General features: G+C 41.5%; 1 protein-coding gene across 8 annotated transcripts in view; it reads right to left on the bottom strand.

Annotated features, from left to right (window-relative positions):
- The window catches only part of cacna1eb (calcium voltage-gated channel subunit alpha1 Eb), a 72,644-nt gene extending 56,157 nt beyond the window's left edge, over window positions 1-16,487 (bottom strand). For 5 of the 8 annotated variants that reach the window (XM_087832480.1, XM_087832481.1, XM_087832485.1 and 2 more), the window contains exons 1-5: window positions 16,072-16,487; window positions 12,923-13,370; window positions 6,643-6,908; window positions 2,008-2,114; window positions 319-458 (exon numbers count right to left, since the gene is read on the bottom strand). In XM_087832480.1, coding sequence (XP_087688606.1) covers window positions 319-458; window positions 2,008-2,114; window positions 6,643-6,908; window positions 12,923-13,332 — 923 coding nt within the window. In that variant the 5' untranslated portion in view covers window positions 13,333-13,370; window positions 16,072-16,487. Of the gene's footprint in view, window positions 1-318; window positions 459-2,007; window positions 2,115-6,642; window positions 6,909-7,042; window positions 7,714-12,922; window positions 13,371-16,071 lie in introns of those variants that run through there. The other 3 variants (XM_087832484.1, XM_087832482.1, XM_087832486.1) reach the window with 2 other exon arrangements.
- Window positions 16,488-18,378: the final 1,891 nt, after the last annotated feature.

The raw sequence follows: 18,378 nt of genomic DNA, 5'->3' as shown, positions 1-18,378 counted from the left end.
AAAGCTAAAATACTGAAATCTGGTTACATTAACTACATAAACCTATGGGATTGCTAAATTCTGTTTTAACCATTTTCAAAAGAAGATGGGAACACAGGCAGAAACTTCGGCTGCTTCTCAAATTCACTGCTTTGCTCAGATCTGATTGGCTCCCAGTCAGAGAGTTTATGGCGATGTTCAGAAGTGATATTTCTTCCTCCTCCAAAAACAGATTTCGCCAGTATGTTTGGCAAGTAATAACTTGACAATGTTTGAGACAAAGACTTCTCACTTTGTTGAAAATTCAGGTCGTCAAGGAGACCAACTGATGTTACTCACCCACTGAGCACGACTATGAAGTCCATGACGTTCCAGCCATTCCTTAGATAGGAGCCTTTATGGAAAACAAAACCAAGTGCCACCAGCTTGATCCCTGCCTCGAAGCAGAATATCCCAATAAAGTATGGCTCAGTCTTCTCCTGCGGGAATGACATGCATATATGAGTCAGCAGGGTCTTCAGAAAAGTCATTTTACACTTTCAAATAGACAAATATACAGACTGCACTTGCTTAGACAGACAGAAGAATGAACAATAAGTAAGATATTTAACAATGCTTCTTTTATACCTCGTGTCTTAGAGTGAATGGAAACAATTGAAATTAAACTTCCTTGACTTAAGAAGAACGTGGGAGAGGGGAGTGAAGTGGGGGAAGTGTGTTTGGTGAAACCTTAATTACCATTTCCAAAAACTGTTTTCTTCCTCCGCCTCCTGCTCCTAAAGTAATAATCTCAGCGAGGAAGGTGTGGATGAAGTGGAAAAGCTCTACGGCTCATACTGCACAGTAAAACATCACCCACTTCTCAGAGATCCAATTAGGTCTAAAGAATTTGATGTAAATGTCTTACATATTCTAATTCACTCAGTTATGTCACTTTAGCCACCCTGTAACTCCTCACTGCCTCCTTATTCAAATCTAATAATCTCAACTGGCAAATGGTTAATCTGCATGCAGCTAATTGTGTGCTCTTAACTCAAAGGGATGTTCTTTTCATTGATATTATAAATCTTTACATCATTATTGAAACCTAAACATATTCTCATGGTGACAGTCACTCAGCTTTGTTTCTTATCACAGACTGTATATAAAAGATGGACACCTGAAAAGTAAAGTCAGTGTGGAAGTTCCTTATACTGGTATTTATTGCTACTGACCAGCAGGGGGCAGTAACTCTGGTTGCTAAAAAGAAATCTATAAGTGATTGGCCTTACATCTCATTTAATTTACTACATCACTTTTTTTAACCTATATTATTAGATATAGTGAACTCCATCGCTGTATATATCCTTGCAAAATGTGGTCACCTGGTTAACTTGTAAGCTAAACTGGTGCTCCAGTTATTAACTTTTCCTACCTGGCAAAGGTAGTACAGCCACCATGTCCATGTTGATGACACAGTCATGCTAGCTGTTACTTCCATTTCAATAACATATCACTACATAGGCTCTGGGACTTCCAGATTATACAGAAACATGTTGGAAAAGCTTGAAAAGATGAGACTTTATGGAAGAAAAATTGCAGTTTTTTTGTTTCAGATTTCAACTTCTTCTACTCCTATACCAGAACCCATGTGGAGGTTTTGTCAATATAGTAACCCTTGTTATTCAGGAGATTACTGCAGCGCCCTTAGCACCAGTCTACACAGTATAATCACAGCTAGCTGGCTACACAATCCATGTGGCAGTCCTAAACAAGGCCAATATAATTTAGAGCTTTAGAACATGGCTAACTTGTAATTTTGTTTTTTTCAGAGCTGCCCGTGTTTTTATGATGTATGGTGTCAAAACACCCAAATGGCAACAGCCAGAAATGTTCAGCTTAAGGCATAAAATGGAATTTTACAAGCTAGTGGGTGAGAGCGTGATGGCTGTGTACATCTTTTATATACAGTCTACATTTTGTACACCCTGTGTGTGTGTGTGTGTGTGTGTGTGTGTCGTGTGTCATGACAGCAGATTTTGTCCTCACCAGTCTCTTTGCCATGGGGGTCTTATCCTCTCCGGGGAGGTGCTGCTCCAAGGCCAGGACAACACAGTTAGCGGTGATGGTGGCCAGGATCATGTACTCAAATGGTGTAAAGGCCGCTAAGTTAAGGAAAGTTTTTTTTCTTCACAGTGCAAGGACAAAGACGCCACATAAAAACAGATAAAGCTGATGACACAAGACAAGTTAAGTTCTCCTGGAGTTTACAGCTTAAATACACTGACGGCAATCACAGTTTTTCATACACGCAGCAATTATTGGAAACATCGTAGCGAATATTTTAAAGGTTCAGTGGTTCAGTGGAAGGTAAAATAAATAAAATAAAAAAATCTAGACGGATGCATGAGGATGATTAAATGACAGATGAATAATGGCATGGTTCATATTCTCTGGTATTGGAAGCAATCTGTTAGAGAGATTGCGGTAACCATGGCAACTTGCTTTTAAAAGTGCTTTTCATGAAGAGAAAGCGATCAGGTTAGGGAGGGAATGAGAGCACTGTGAAGTCACCTTGGCCTGAGTGGTCTACTGCACAAACTACAGGCAGCAGTTCCCGTGGCTCCTTTCACTGCCAACAACAGCCGACGCCGCAGCGGACGACACAGCACGCATTACACATTGTCTTTGTATGGCAAACACGCGTGTTCAAACATCATCTGGTAGCAACTAAAGAAAGGTTGCTTCTCAGACTGCTCAGTTTTAGGCTAATTCAATTCATTGTGAGGTTTTAATGAGCGAGCTTTTCCAAATGAAGCCAGAAGCAATCCAACATTCATCTGCAATCAACAGAAAATGACTCAACATCAAGTTTGATAATCGCTTAATCATTTAGGACATTCTTCAAGAAAGTAGGTCACTCATTCTGTGCTTCCTGCTTTTCTAAAGTTTGAATTTTCTGTTTAATTTGACTGCAAAGCAGTTTTGGACCGATGCGGACCCCTGTGAGGTTATCACGTTGAACTTCAGAGGGCAATCGGTTTCTAAATGATCATTAACGTCAGCTCTGATAAGAGGTGATATGTATCTAATATGAAAATAATGTTACATTTAAGTCACTCTCATCCATTATGAATTTCACCTTTATACTTAGAGGATAAATGTACAAATAAATGATAAGGGAAGGTACTGAAGGCTTAAATCCTGTGTTTGAAGGTTTTTTCAAATTGAATTTATTTAAAAGAAATTAGCAGATCAACAGCAAAAGAGAAATTCTTTATACGCACAAGCAAACATGTTCTCTATTTGGATGATTTGCTGTTTTTCTTTGTCTCTTGTGACATTAAATACTTTTTTTTTTTGAAGTCTTAGTTGGACAAAAAAAGAGTTATGAAATTTATCATGAGATTTTTTTTTTAGAGTCAGACTAGACAAAAGTTGGCACATAATATGGTCAGTGTCATATTGTCCTATTTAATTCAATTTATATAGTGCCAAATCACAGCAACATTGGCCTCAGTGTGCTTTTTTTATTGTAAGTTAAAAACCGTATAATAATACATCCTATGAGAAATACATTTTGCTGCACATGTTGCAGCAAACATGCTTTGTAATAGATACTGTTTCAAAAATGCAGTATCAGTCAGCTTGATTTGTTATCCATAGAACTGATGAGTTAAAAATAACTAAGAAAAATCACAGATGTACCAACTGTAAAAACAGTGCGTAGTTGGCTCTAAAATATTAATATTAAACCAAATTTTTTTCCTTCAAACCAGTGATTTTAAACTCAGTGGTTTAAATGCAGAATATTAACATAACTTAAACTAACACAACTTGACCTGAGCGGATCATTGCCAGTTTTCTTGCGAGTGAAACATCTGTCTGCACCTGTATACATGCATGGGCCCAAGGGGTGCACAATATGGACATGAGCATTGGCATACGCTGCGTGTGACTGTATGCACCCCAACACTTTCAGTCTCTCAGAGTTCCCATGAGGTCGAAGCTCCTCATTATTAATTTTCCTGCCATGAGTGAAATGGGGTCACTGACTCACAAGGGAGCGCTGAGATGAGGACCTCTGGGACCTACACTGACTCACATTGACAAGTCCGCATTGTTGCCATTGAAAGTGGATGAAAATAGCTAAAGTGGGAAATACTTAATGGGCCCACTCTGTTGTTAACTGTTAACTGTTACCTGTTAAGTATTAGTCATTATGCAAGTTTTAGCCCAGTTACACAAATCACGCTCACTGCTTATAGCCAGAACATCACTCTGTCCAAGAAGCAGCTCTTCTGCAAATCAAATCCATGTCCAGGGAACTTAGAACAAGACTAACCCAATTCAAATTACTACACCACATTTACCGCTGAGCACATAGATTATACAGGGATGTCAGACTAGGGTGGACACATATGATTTGGAGTTGTCCTAAAACCCCAAATTTTTGGACTGAGGTCGGTTATTCCCTTTTCACCAAGATGATTCGCCAAGATGATCATTCTAGGTAATCCATCACCCCTCATACAGGCTACTGAATAAAGTGGAGAGATTTCACCTGAAGTGGGATCCATACATTTTCAAAAATAAAATGATCAAATTAAAACTTAGAGTTAGATGGACACTGGGATCCTATCCTTAAGTCACACATAGATAAATCGCCACCGCCACCCTTTTTTTCTCCCTTTCTCTCTTCTTTAGTTTGGTTCAGATCTCCCCACTGCTCTACTGTCGTGCTGATGCAATTTCTGCCTCGTGTGGTTTGTATTTACACTGGACTGGTGGTGTTTTTCCAATAAAAATTCAATAAAATATTAATTACAAAAAATAAATCAAATCAACCATATAATAATAATAATAATAATGATATGTAAAACTGAGCAACAACCAAATCAGTGTAGCACTCAAAGTAACAGTTATTTGAACGGCCTATTGCTCTTCCTCTGCCGCAATTTCTAGTCTAAAGCCCAAATGAGTTTACACAGCCAACAGCAGTCAACCAAAACATGCTTCATGTCCTTTGTGTTTTTAGACACAAAGGACATGAAAAATTTAATGAAATGACTTAAATGATGATGCAGTGATTGATTTCATTCACTGAATACGAAGTAAACAGGCAGTAAAAACATATTTGAAGCTAACTCTTTACACTGCAATCAATTATAGCCAGGCAGTTCACAGCTTGTTTTGTCAAAGCTACATTAAAGACGTTTGACAATAATTAATGTGATGGATAACGGGACTAAAGAGAGTGTCAGGAGTCTGCTAGAGGATCTTAATATTGCATGCAAGTAAATGGAAACAAATGGCTGTCTGCAAGGCAGAATGATGTTTTTATAATCTACAGGATATAATGCAAGCAAAACATGTCAGCAGTCGTGATTTGTCCTCCGTGAGATAAAGATTGTAATATTGAAAAAAACAGCTGGCACTAATTTTTATGTACTAAATCACTTTCTTTAGATCAATTAAATCGATAGATTACTGTAGTTATAAAGACTAAATAACATGCAGGAGGCTGGGATGGTGCAGCTTATTTAACCTGATTATTTTTTACCTACAAATGTCTCAGTCATTGATAATTTTGCGCAAATCCTAATATTCTGGTATACATTTGCAACAGCATACACTCTATCAGTGCACCGCCAATCAGTGTAGCTCGTTCCTGTAAATTTTGAACCTCAAATCTCGAAACTTTATTCACTCTGTCAACACTAATGACAGTGATGCTCTCACAGCCCACGATCCACGGCAGTACTACTGGCCAGCTCTCTCCCACATACCTCTGCCTCGGTGATACCGACAGTCACATTACCATGCTGTCAGTGGCCAGCTAGTCTTGACCACTAGCCCCACTCCCACACACCCACAGAGCCTGTGGTTAGGTAACAGTGGGAGACTGGCACGCGGCACTGGAGGGGGTGTAAGACAGGAGGAGCAGTGGGCAGATATGGCAACTCAGAGGTGCTGCCAAACTGATTTTGGTATCAAAACACTGAAGCAGGAAAACAAGCCAAACTGGAACAGATAAAATACAAAAATAAATAAATAAAATTAAATAATTCTAATTTGCAAAAGTGATTGTGCACGGTTGTGCATGGCTGTTGTATCTATGGGATAAATAACTTCCCAGATAAGCTTTGTTAGATTTGCACTAGTTCAGAAGAGAGAAACTGTTGGCCAGTTCTGCAGCAGGAAGCGCAGAAATGCTGCCTGGTAGGTTTGAACTGACACCTACTCATGGCCAGGTTCATATTCCAATGAGCACTAAGGCATCAGAGATGTGCCTACATGCCACCCCCACAGTGAGCAGAGCTGCTTCTAATGATCACCACATGCTAACTTTCTGGCTTCTGCCAACAAAAAAAATGGAGCCCACAGATGAATTTAAGTTAGTTAGCAGAATTATGAACAGGTTAGAAATCATGTTTGATGCTTTCAGGAGCAGCTGGAAATCATAAAGTGGGTTATGGAGACGCTAAACACAGAGATGTAGGATATATGGCAGCATGCACAACACAGAGACGGGACTGAGATTTAGAAGGTGGACTTTAAGAGGAGTTAGATTTTTTTCTAAGCTTGCTCACATGCTGGCTGTCGCTGTCCATGGTGCTGAACTCACAACAGAACTCATCAGACAGCTTTAAACAGAACTCTAATGCTTTAAGGAAGGATATGGCCATTCAATGATTCGCCTCGCGTATTTCCTAATTATGTTGTCCTCTGCAAAAATGAAGAGCGACCTGTTGACTGTGAGGCAGTTCTGCCGGTGGGGGACGGGGTTGTACAGAGCCATGGTCCGGGCCCGCTGCGCCTTGGCTTGTTTCATGGAAGCAGTCAGTCCCGCCGCTGCCGGGTCCTGCCCGTCGCCACCGCCTCGCTCCAAGTCCCCATCCCCGGAGTCCACCGCGGTGGGAACCGACTCGTCTCCAAAACGAGCCATTCTACAGAGAGATGAGGAGGAGACGACCGGCTTAGAGTGTTTTACCAAAGTGCGATTTCAAATAAGATAAAAAGAGGAGAGGGGAAATGTGAAGTGGAGCTAAAAGAAAAAGAAAGGGGGGGAAAAAAGATCCACCTTCAATCCACTGACAGCTTTTCGAGCGCCAAGATTCCCCAGAAAGTTAGATTCCTATCACTCCATATCCACAAGAGGGTAAAAAAGGTGGGGGGATATCATTCAGTTGGCTTATGGGTCAGGAAAATCTTCCATGCACTTAATGAAGATTCAGGTGCACAAGCTGCAAAAAACAAACAAACAAACAAACAAAACCTCCGCTATCCCATCTGTTAAACCGCGCCAACAGTCCGCTCTGAGCAACTTTTAACGCGCGCGTCTCTACCGTAAACTCATGCAGCGGAGGAGGGGTAAAAAAAAATCCACTGAGTTAAGACCTTTTATTTTCTATCAACATCCAAGCTTGTTTTGATCTGACAAACCGGGAGCAGCTACACGATCACAAACTACTCTGAGCTCATCAGACGGAGACATCCGAGGAAAGTCTTTCCAAACTTTGCGCATCTTCCCGAACTTGACGAAAGGAAGCTTTCGTGCGAAAGGAAGCCCGTTTAACGCGACTAAACCCGAAACTCCTCCGTGCAGCAGCAAGGCTCGCCTGCCTAGACGGATCAGTCAGTCTTATCACCTGCTGGAAAATTATCAGCCAAGAGCGCATAAGCAGCAGCAGCCCCCTCCCACAGTACTATTTCACTGCAAATTCCATCTGAATGAAGGCTGGCGGAGAGGAGGGACATATATTTTGTTACCATAGCAATTAGAGTTTGTTGAGGATGAACAAAAACATTTTCCTTAAAAGAAAAAAGAAAAAAAAAGAGCAGAAGACTATATTCAGCAGGCTGTGTGGGTATGTGGTTCAGAATCCATTATGTAAAGATGTTTGTGGGTGCTGTGGGAAAAGAGAGGGGTGTTAAAGCTAAATAAAGCCAAATACTAGACAATGCACAGAAAAGACAACAGGTGTGTGGGTACATAGAACGAGCAAGCAAGTAAAGAAGTTGCTCTTACATACATACATACATCATATATATATATATATATATATATATATATATATATATATATATATATATATATATATATATATGAGAGAGAGAGAGAGAGAGCTTCTCCTATTCAAGCACGTTCACCATTTGACAATCAGACAGCATTGTCATATTTTCCCCCTTAATGGAGACAGACTTGCACTATTAAAACATTTAAAAACTAGGCCATTGTGCTAATACTGGAGTAAAAGTCAGGAGTAAAAATAGAGCATGAAATAGATCTTAGGGCTGCTCCCTTTTTTGAGGGAAAGCAAAAGAAAGCAGGGTCTCTTTCACGCTCAGTGCCACAAGTGAGACCTCATTAGGCAACCGGGCTCTCTCGCTCCATCTGCTGCTCTCTTCCCCCTCCCCACTGTTTTCCGAAGATGACCACTTCAGCCCCCACAGACGCAATATTATTCAGCCGAGGCTTATTTCATGCCCGAGGCTTGTCACAATTAAAATCAACCACAGCGCCGATACCCTGACAAGAAATATCGCACTCGGCTGCTGACTGACAGACTCGACTCAGTGCAGGTATCGCGATTTCGCAGACAGCCACCGAAAGCAAGCCGAGAGAGAGTGACGAATGGTTGGCAAACAAGCCGAGATCTGGGGGAGAGAAGGGGGATCTGCAAATAAGTTCCTAACTGAGCTCCAAACACTGAGCCCCGCCTCCTCCTCTGCTTCATCTGCACGGAGCAGGCGGGCGTGTCGTGCAAAGCAGGGCAGCAACAAAAGGCTGCACTGACCTACCGAGTGCAGGGTGTAAAAATCAGCGGGCAATGAATATCAACATGTAGCTGATGATGCCTGTGTTAACGTCTCCCGCATTCAGCTCCACTTTCTTAATTAAATGTTAAAAGCGCTCATTACAAAAAATAAATAAAAAAATTATCTATTTGTATGTTTAGCAACAAAAATATTTGTCCATCTCTGCAAACAGCGCATGTTTGTGTGTGTGTGTGTGTGTGTGTGTGTGTGTGTGTGTGTGTGAGTGTGTCTCCAGCTCTCTCTCTCTCTTTGCTGTTGTTTCCATAGCGACATAGCTCTCTTGAATTCCTGCTCCGTTCTTTTCATTTCTGCCAACAAAAGCCATGTTGCACAATAGAGCAACCTCTTCCTACAGAAATCTGTTTATCCCAACACACACACACACACACACACACACACACACACACACACACACACACACACACACACATAAGGGGTCATCCTGACAGAGGAAACTGTACAGCACCATCGCTTTACTGTTGATCACTGAAAAATACTCTACAGGTGACTAGCCAGGTGTAGTCTGTCTTTACACTCTTTGACTTTTTTTTCTGCTCTTGCTTGCAACCTACTTCCAAAAATAGCCGCCAGCCACAGAGGAGGAAAAGGTTTTATCGGCCTGCCTGGGCCTAAACTGAACTTAACAGAAACGGGCCTCGTTTTACAAGATGCTTGAAGCACACGTGACAGGAACCACATAGAGGGGAAGACAGATGAAGTGAGCATGCAGGTGACATGCACCGAGAGTGAAAACGTTAATGGGAGGTACTTTGTGCCAGAACTCTGAAGAGCTTTTATATAATTGCAGACAGGCTTTCACCCAACATTGACTGGAGTGGTTATAGCATTTTATTTTTCTCTCTGTTCCCTAGCAACAGACATCCTCTAGTACTGAGTTGTGTCAGTTTGAGTCGACCAATAACTGCTTCTCGTATCACCGCAGATTTGGTGATGCTGAAGCATATTTAAATCGCACCTGTGGGTTCAGAACAATGGTACAGATGTTTACATTAACGCCTAAAACAGCTAAAAAAAAAAAAAAAGAGGTGTGTTGGTCATCTATACAAAAATGAATAATTAAAAGTTTCACGAGAAGACAGAAGTTGCACTGAAATGCCAAATCATTCAATGTATGTTGTTCAATGTTAATTTTGTCTTTAGAAAAGCTGTCAGCACTTCGAGATTAAGCTCCATAATGTCTAAACTCTACTGATAAACTCAGAAGGCATCATGTGCCGCTTCCCTGCTGCTTCTCTACTTTGATTCCCTAGCATCCCCTAATGGACAAATATGCACAATACACATACAGCAGCAGTCCATCCCTAATATTAGGTCCTGTTTCTTGGTGCAAGGGTTAATGCTGATGCCTTACAGCTGGGTTTGAACCTGCTTGGGGGGGGGAGGGGTTCTGTGTGGTGTTTGTATGTTTTCCCTGTGTCTAATTGAGCAGATGTGAGCATGAATGATAAATAGGCTTGAATGGATAAGGGTTAAAGAGCATGGATGGATGGAAATATCCTGAAGTTGCAGGTAACATAGATAGAAAATGTTAATGCCTGTGATCAAAAGCATTAATTTGTTTTTGTGTCTCTATGTGTGAGAGAAAAAAATGGAAGAAGAAACAAAAGAGAGAACATGACAGCACACCTGTAAAGTGGACATGCAGTGGGTTGTAAGGGTACATCAGAGGATGGAGGGAGGAAGAGGAGGTGGAGGGGAGAGGGGACTCACTGTAAGGTTAGAGGTTACGCTGATGGAGTGGCACTCCACATTCAAGTGGCTGCAAGCGGATAATCAGAGCGATGTGGCTCCAGAGTTCAGAAGTTCACAAGCAAGTACCCTGAGCCCTGCCATTAATAACACTGTACCGCATCTGATTACAGTAAACCGCAGCCGGCCGTGCTGCACAGGCAGGAGGAGAGAAAAAATCAAATCAGCTGAGGAAAGAGGTGGAAACTGATCGAGTGATTCATTGGTGGAACAATGCACAACAAAGGCGTCTGCGCGCTGTATGTAGCGCAGCAATGGAGCACCTTTTGAAAGGAGCATTTTGTATCTGAGCAACAAAACAAGGATAAGTGGTAACAATAAGAAGCATTGCACTTTATACTCTAATGGTTAATAATTTCCACACTATGTTTTTGGTATTTACCCTGCAAGATGTCCTGTGGAATATTTGCTGTGACTACACTGCCCTGCTGATGGTATTACATCATTTCACTGCTGAAGCAACATGCAAACAAAGGCAAAGAAGAAGAAGGCTGCTGGTTACAAGGTCTTTCACGATTTGGCTTGAAAATTTTCTTCCTCGTCGTTATTAAGCCTCAATAATCCACATAGCACATTTTAGTGAAAGCATGGAGAGCAAAAACTACCAGAAAATAAAAATGAAATTAAAAATACAGCTAAATAACTCAACAAATAAAGGTCTGCAAATAACACTAAAAATAAGTGTAGCTCTCATTAATTCAAAAAAATCCCATTTAAGTTCATATTTGTGTTTTTCATTTTTCTCTCTGCATGTTCCCTGTGTATTTTCCCAAGCTTGTCAATCTATCTATCCGTCTCTTTATGAATTTTTGCTTCATTTTTCAAATATGAGCTGTCCTTAAAGTGTGTCACGGGGTCAGCTTTTTGCCTGCTGGTTTGTCTGCACCAGTCTCACCACAGAGACGGTTTGCATCCAGCCAGAAGATCAATAGAAAACTGATTTGCTGAGATATTTTTTCTGAAAATACCATCAGGCAGGAGTGTTTACAGTTTTTGTGCAAATGTACTACAAAGTAAGTGTGCATATGGCAGTCCAGGCTTGGCCTGCTGTTTTTGATATCAATTTTTGATGCATTTAATCTGGTGCTGGTTCTTTCGCTCCTTTATTTCCCAGAGGGTTCGCCACAGCGGATGGATCCACATATTTGATTTGGCACAGATTTCATACCAGATGCCCTTCATGATGCATCCCTCCCATTTATCTGGGCTTGGGGCCGGCACTGGGAGTACACTAGCTCGTGACCTCCTGAGGCTGGGTTTGTATCTCCTCCCGGTCTCAGGCGGAGGATCTTTTGCATGATCAGGGAATGAATTTCAGTAATCGCCAACAATCAATCTCAATCCCTTGAGGTTGAATTATGCAGCTTTTAGTGAGCAGGAGGTTTACAAACTTTAAGTCTGACTATTACAGATTAATCAGTTATTATGACTAAATACAAAGACTCAGTATTCTTTGTTTAAACTGTACATATACAAAAGAGCAGATCTGAAGGTGTGTGGCTTGCATATTGTCCAACCATCCCCACCAACCACTTGTTTACGTCAAATTTTTTGGATTTTCATGATGGTTACTACTTTCCCCTTTGCCCAATAGATTTTTTGTCACTCCACGGCAAAGGGGCTAGCTGAATATAAAGACTATCGCCTTGTAAAACAACACAAACCATCAATTTTGACGATATCATGCATTTGCAGTCGTATTTATGACCACCCTATGAAGCTCCGTGTTTGCCTTCACCATCTCCTAAACTGCTAAATCCTCTGTTGGTGTCTTTCATGCTGCCTGTTGTAGCTCTGAACTAGAAATGCTGAAAATGAAGCTAAACTATGGAACAGCTAAAACACTCTTTGATAGTCACAAGGAAAATTGGATTTTCTTTTTCTTTAGCCCGTGTGTTCGCTCGTTGAAGCTACAGTATGTCTCGCTGTCACACAGACTTTGATGCATCTCAACAGGAAAAGCACCAGGTGTAATTACTACCATCAGTGTCAGCTACATTCCACTTCCAGTTCAACAGCCATGCAATTATGCATGCTTCCTCTCACGCACGGCTTTTTTGGATCCTTGAATGAAATGAAGCCATGATTTAAGGCTCTTAATTACGCCTGGGCTTGTCTTGCCTTGACAAGTATCTGCTGCTATAAAATTTTTAAGACATGTTTACTGAAATATTGAAATCAAATCTGTATCCTCATCCATATCCTGTAAACCTTGAGGGATCTAATGATGTGCAGTTTGAAAAGTTACACTTCATATCCAGAATGTAGGTTCTTTCACGTTGGCACTTTCATCCTCCTCCATGGAGATTTATCATCTTTACACGTACAGTTTAAAAGGAATCCTTTGACTCTGAATCTCTTTTATACTTACTCCCACTCCTTCCTGCGGGCTTGCGGCGTGCTCTGTATTTTATGAGCCTGGTGGGCCATGATGATGTCCTTCTGCTCCACGAGTCCCCCGCGCCGCCGCAGCATACCGTGAGGGCTCAGAGACCCCGAGCCCTGATCGGACGAGCCATCCTCCTGTCCGCAAGGCACATCGAAGCTGGCCGCTCGAGGGGGCAGCCCCAGACACTCGGGGACTGCATGAGGGACCTGCAGGGAGCAAGAGCGAGCTCCCTGCGCCAGCCCGGGCCGGGCCGCGGGGCTAGACCGCCTCCAGGCTTCAGGCTCAGGGAGGGACAGGGAGGACTGGACGTGAGTCTGTCCACGCCGACCGCCGATGGTTGGAGAGCTGGGTGTAAGGGAGAGGGAGAGGGACTTTTCTGAACTGGTGAACATCTCCACAGAGGTCGGTCCCTGGCAGTTTCAGCATAATGCTGCAAATGGAGAAAAAGGAGAGAGAGGCAGAGGATGATGGGTGAAAAGCACTGCAATAATATTTCATAAACATTGCTCAGGCACATCCTGCCTGTCCCCTTCTTGTTTGTCTTCATTATGAGCATCAAACAATGTGACACTAAGGATGATAATGTCCTTTACCCAGGCTGCCACTCTGACCCAAACTGAACCATCTCACCATCTATCAAAGAAGTGAAAGTTCAGATCGTATTCATGGAGCTCAGTGGGTGACTGAAGATATCACTGAGACTTTTCAACACAACCAGGAAGTCAGACTATTACTCTAAATGGACATTTCTGGTTACCACACAGTGTTTTTCATTTTCTGTCACCACCAGGCCAAAAATCTTAATATCCAGTTCATTTGTTTGTTTTTATGACCAAATACATCTTCAGTTTCCATCAGCTGTGCAAAATGCATCTCTGTACCTGAGCACAGCCTCAAACTGCTGCTAGCATGAAGCCTAGCATATTTGTCTTTATAAACCAAAAAACTAACATTCTAAAAGCAAATCTCGACACGCACCATCTCAAACTGCATCCTGGCACTTACTCTGGCAGATATTTGAAGGCATTGTCTGAATTAACCTTGTCGTCAGTCGTCACTGAGACTTAAAAACTGCACAAATAAAACCACCAGTCAGATCTGAGTCTGCTTAAAAAGTCTGCTGCTAAAACAAGATGTTTTTTCCTACCCCAATGGTGGTGGAGTTACTTTTAACACAAACATCCCTGCAACATCTGCAGATGCTGCAAATTTCAATCAGGATTTTTTTGAGTGCCATTTAGCTCTCTTATAACAGGATAAACTGCTTCAACGCGATTTAGTTTTTTTCTTACCTGGTATTAAACCTTTAAGACTTAACCATGAAACTATTTCCAGAAAATTCTAACAATTTTTTTTTGAAAACAGACTGTTTATTGAACCTTCTGACATTAAAAAAAAACATTAAATATTTAATTTGCATATATTTGCTACATCTGTTTTTTTGTAATTGTTTTGTTTTTTGCAATTTATTTATTTTATTTCAATTAATTTTTTATTTTTTATTTTATTTTATTTTATTTTATTTTTTTTGGGGGGGGGGGGGGGAGCACTGATGATGTAGAGGTGTCAAAAACTGATAAAAACTCGTCAAGTATGATAAACTGGGCATTAAGGGGTTAAAACACTGAGCCATGTGAAATCCAAGAACTCTCCACCTGCCCAACTTGATTGGTAGGTTAACTTTATTGACTGCAAGTGAAAGAAAAGAAACTTTAGAATGTAACATTTTATGAAACCGAATTGAAATAAAGATTTACTTCCTGTTGACCTCAGTTATTTCCAACCAAACAGGGTCAATTAAACTCAGAATGGATGCCACCATTCAACTGCACTGTCATGGGGAGCTTTGATACTAGCGGTGCATATGATTAGATGAACAGAAGCTTTGAACCAGCAGCCATACAGAAATAGTACCAGCAATCATACTGGTGGGCGGAACAAGATTGCACAGAAAGTGGGTGTAGTAAAAGTAATGACATAAAAAGAGATTTGGTCATCTTTTTTAGTAGCTGAGCACACCATAAAGAACTACTTAAACTCTCATTCTGTTGCTGCTATTGTCCAGTTAATCGTGTGCGTGTGTGTGTGACTGAGACAGAGAAATATGGGGGTGATGAGGTGGCAAGGCTGGAAAACAGCAAGTTTGTGGCGAAGCCAGTCAGAGACAGACGAAACAAGGCTGTTTCCACTGAGCCGGAGCTGAAAGGAAGATGACTGAGTGTGGAGGAGCCGAAGCAAAGGCTCGGTGACTCACTCATCAGCAGCAGGGCTCCTCAGACGTGAACTGGACACAGTCTGAGTTGAGCTCTGCCCTCGAACAGAGCGCAGCGCCCGCCTGAAAGCCGGGAGAGGCTACAAGGTCAGCGCGCACATTTACACGGGTGGCTCGCTCGCAGCTTTGTGCCGCTCATGGGTGGGCTGTCGCTGATTTTAGCGCAGCCATTCAAGTTCAAAAGAAATCTGATAGCTTTTATTATTAGTCAGGAAGGTTGTTTTTTTTTGTTGTTGTTTTTTGCTTGCAGGCAGGGCTGTGTGGAAATTAAATGTCACGGCACTTGTATGGAGAGGCACACCTAACTGGCAGGGTGGGTCCGTGAAATCTGGACAAAAACACATAAAACAAACAGAAATTGCAGCACTGATAAGGTGGAGGTAGATCAGAAGCCTGCACAATGATTATACCAAAGCAAGCTTCACACCTTATCTGCATTATTCACTCAAGTTCAAACACTTGTGTGGAGATGATGCTCTTCTATTATAAATTCAAGATTCCAGCTCCTGGCTGAGATCTCCTACGCTTTAATTAGTGCAACCAGTGCAAAGCCTGCCGGAACAAGGCGACCGCTCTCCTCTAATCAGCTGCAGGTCGACAGTTGCTTTAGATGTGCGTTAACCAGCCAGTTAACAGGTATCGCTAATTAAACTCCCGCTCCTGCTCCTTCTTTATCCTCGTGAAGTTAAGTGTTTTTGACGCACGAGCAAGACAGGAGAAAAGCAAAGCAGCAGTCACAGTAACTACACTTAGAGGCACAGGGTGCTAAAAATATTCACTGCATAAAGGAGGATCGGTGCTGCGGGAAATGCAAACATCAATTAAGTGACGGATTGATTGATGAATTTGACAGCTTTACCTTGAGGTGAGGCGCGCGCCTTCATCGTCGGCGAGCCCCGATCAGGTGGATGCTAAATTCAGCCCTTTCACTCAGTCCAAGTTTGGTGGTTTGAGGATGATTTCGCGAGGATTCCTTGAGTGATGATGATTACCTCTGTATGGCTATAAATACCGCGAGGTGGCTGGGAGCCAGAGGAGCGTAGCGCGGATGAACGTAAACAGGCACGGGGACAGGAGCGAGGAGACATGGGAGTAATCCCAGTCATCTTTCACGAGCTGGCTGCCTCATATGAGTCACTTTATGTGGTTCACAATTAATGGCGGCGTCTTCAAACTAAATTTAGGCTGGACTGTCTTGAGTTGTGCTGTTTGAGGGCTTTTCTTTTTCTTTTCTTTTTCAGCGCAGGAAGCTGATTCACCTGTGCCGAGATCACAGGAGGTCTGGCGAGAGGGAGAGAAATGCAACAGGTCTTCATCTGAAACTGCGCTCAGGTGATGTGAGCCCAAGCACCCAGGTATTCGCATGTAGCCGATTAACCGCTAGATGGTGGACTAAAGCCGCATACCTGACACATGCGCAGGTTCCTCTGGGAGACGACCATACAAGCCACCACAGTCCGATCAGTGCATATCTGTCCTCAAAGTGCATCTGCTTCTACTTCTGCACACGCAGCGTCATCCCCAGACTTTCTGGGCACCTTTGTAAACATTAAAATCACACAAATAAATCCCTTGTTCGTTACGACACTGCTACAGATTATGGGACACTATTATAATAGCGGATTATCATCATCATCAGTGCAATATACAGATACAGAAAAATCTTTACCAACTCATACCACAATACCTGAAGTCTTTTTAGATTAAAGTTCCCTCTGATGTCAGATTTACATTTAGATTCACTGAATGCTTTACTTTTCCTCTTTTTTTAACTGAACTCCTACTTTATTCTTTTTTTCATCTTTCTGTGATATTGTATTTATTTATGGAGCTAAGTTGTTTTTTTATGTTTTGGCTACTGTAAAAGTAATTTCCCGCCTTCTGGGACAAATAAAGTACATCTTATCTTATCTTATCTGTAAGCACACAGGTCAGAATAAAACTCCACCAGAAACAAAAAGTGATGTCAAAAATTCAGTCACAAATTGGGATAGCTGCATACAAAGCTTATGAACAAATACTAGATAATCACACAATTATTGTAATTAGTAATATTATATATTAGTTGATACCTTTCTGACGATAATTCAGTTAGAAAGAGTTTGTTTGTTTATTTTTTGTTTATTTATTAATATAAATCACACAAAGGGAAACAATGCTACATGTTTTAAGGACATCTAATGAAAAAAAATATTAACAGTATGAAGGTAAAAATGTGCATTGCTTCATTGAAAATGGTCAAATTGGAGCATTAGTTGATTGATATTGTTTGGAAGTTGTTGTTCTTCGTCCTTTGAGCTGCTTTTTGACAGACTCCACGCCGGCTGTTGTCTCTCTGTAACTCTCTGTAACTCGACTCGACTCGATCTTCTCCACCATAAAAGCTGATGGAGACGATGGAGTCTTTGTCCAGCAGGTACTTTCCTCTGTGCAGCAGACTTCTCAAACTCTGTTAGAAGGGCTTTCTTGGTCACCTCCTCTGATTGAAGCCTTCTCTCTGTAGGGTCCAGGTGCTTCAAAACTTCTTCCATCTCAGTTATCGAGGCCACGGTGCCCTTGAGGACACTGAATGCTTTCATTGCCCCTGACCTGATTGATGCCTCACCATAAGTGAATTTCTTAGACTTCGTGATTTCGTTTTTGTGCCAGCGGTGCCTTCAGGAACGTGGGATCTTTATGTACACAGTGTGGCTTTCTAAACTATGTCCAATAAAATTTGCCTCAGGTGGCTCAGAGTTTCGAACACATCTTAATTAAAGAAAACAGGGTGCAGTCTGAAGTACCACAGCAGAGTCTGAATAGTCTTGTAAATGAAAGATTACCATTTTTTTAAGACAATAATTTATCATTATGAGATACTGAGGATAGATTGATGGTGAAATTACTTAATTATATCCATTCAAAACAGTAGCAACACAGAGGTAGAAGATCTGAATATATAGTGCTTAAATGAAAACATACAGATGTATAAGCATCAGTCTGACTGAGATGCTATCTTTCAAATTGCAGTTTGGTCTCTTAACCGTTCTTTTAAAAACTCATCTCAGCCTCTGTTCATTAAGAGTTTTTACATATCAGGATATAAACGTATATATATTTTAAAAATCTGGTCCTCAGAAGCTCTTAAAATTAGGCAAATACAACCTGAGATGAACAACAATACATA

Source organism: Neolamprologus brichardi, chromosome 18, assembly GCF_056152115.1.
Source record: "Neolamprologus brichardi isolate AB-2024 chromosome 18, ASM5615211v1, whole genome shotgun sequence".
Lineage (NCBI taxonomy): Eukaryota > Metazoa > Chordata > Actinopteri > Cichliformes > Cichlidae > Neolamprologus > Neolamprologus brichardi.
The sequence above is the reverse complement of the archived record's forward strand: the minus strand, read 5'-3'. Positions and strand labels throughout refer to the sequence as shown.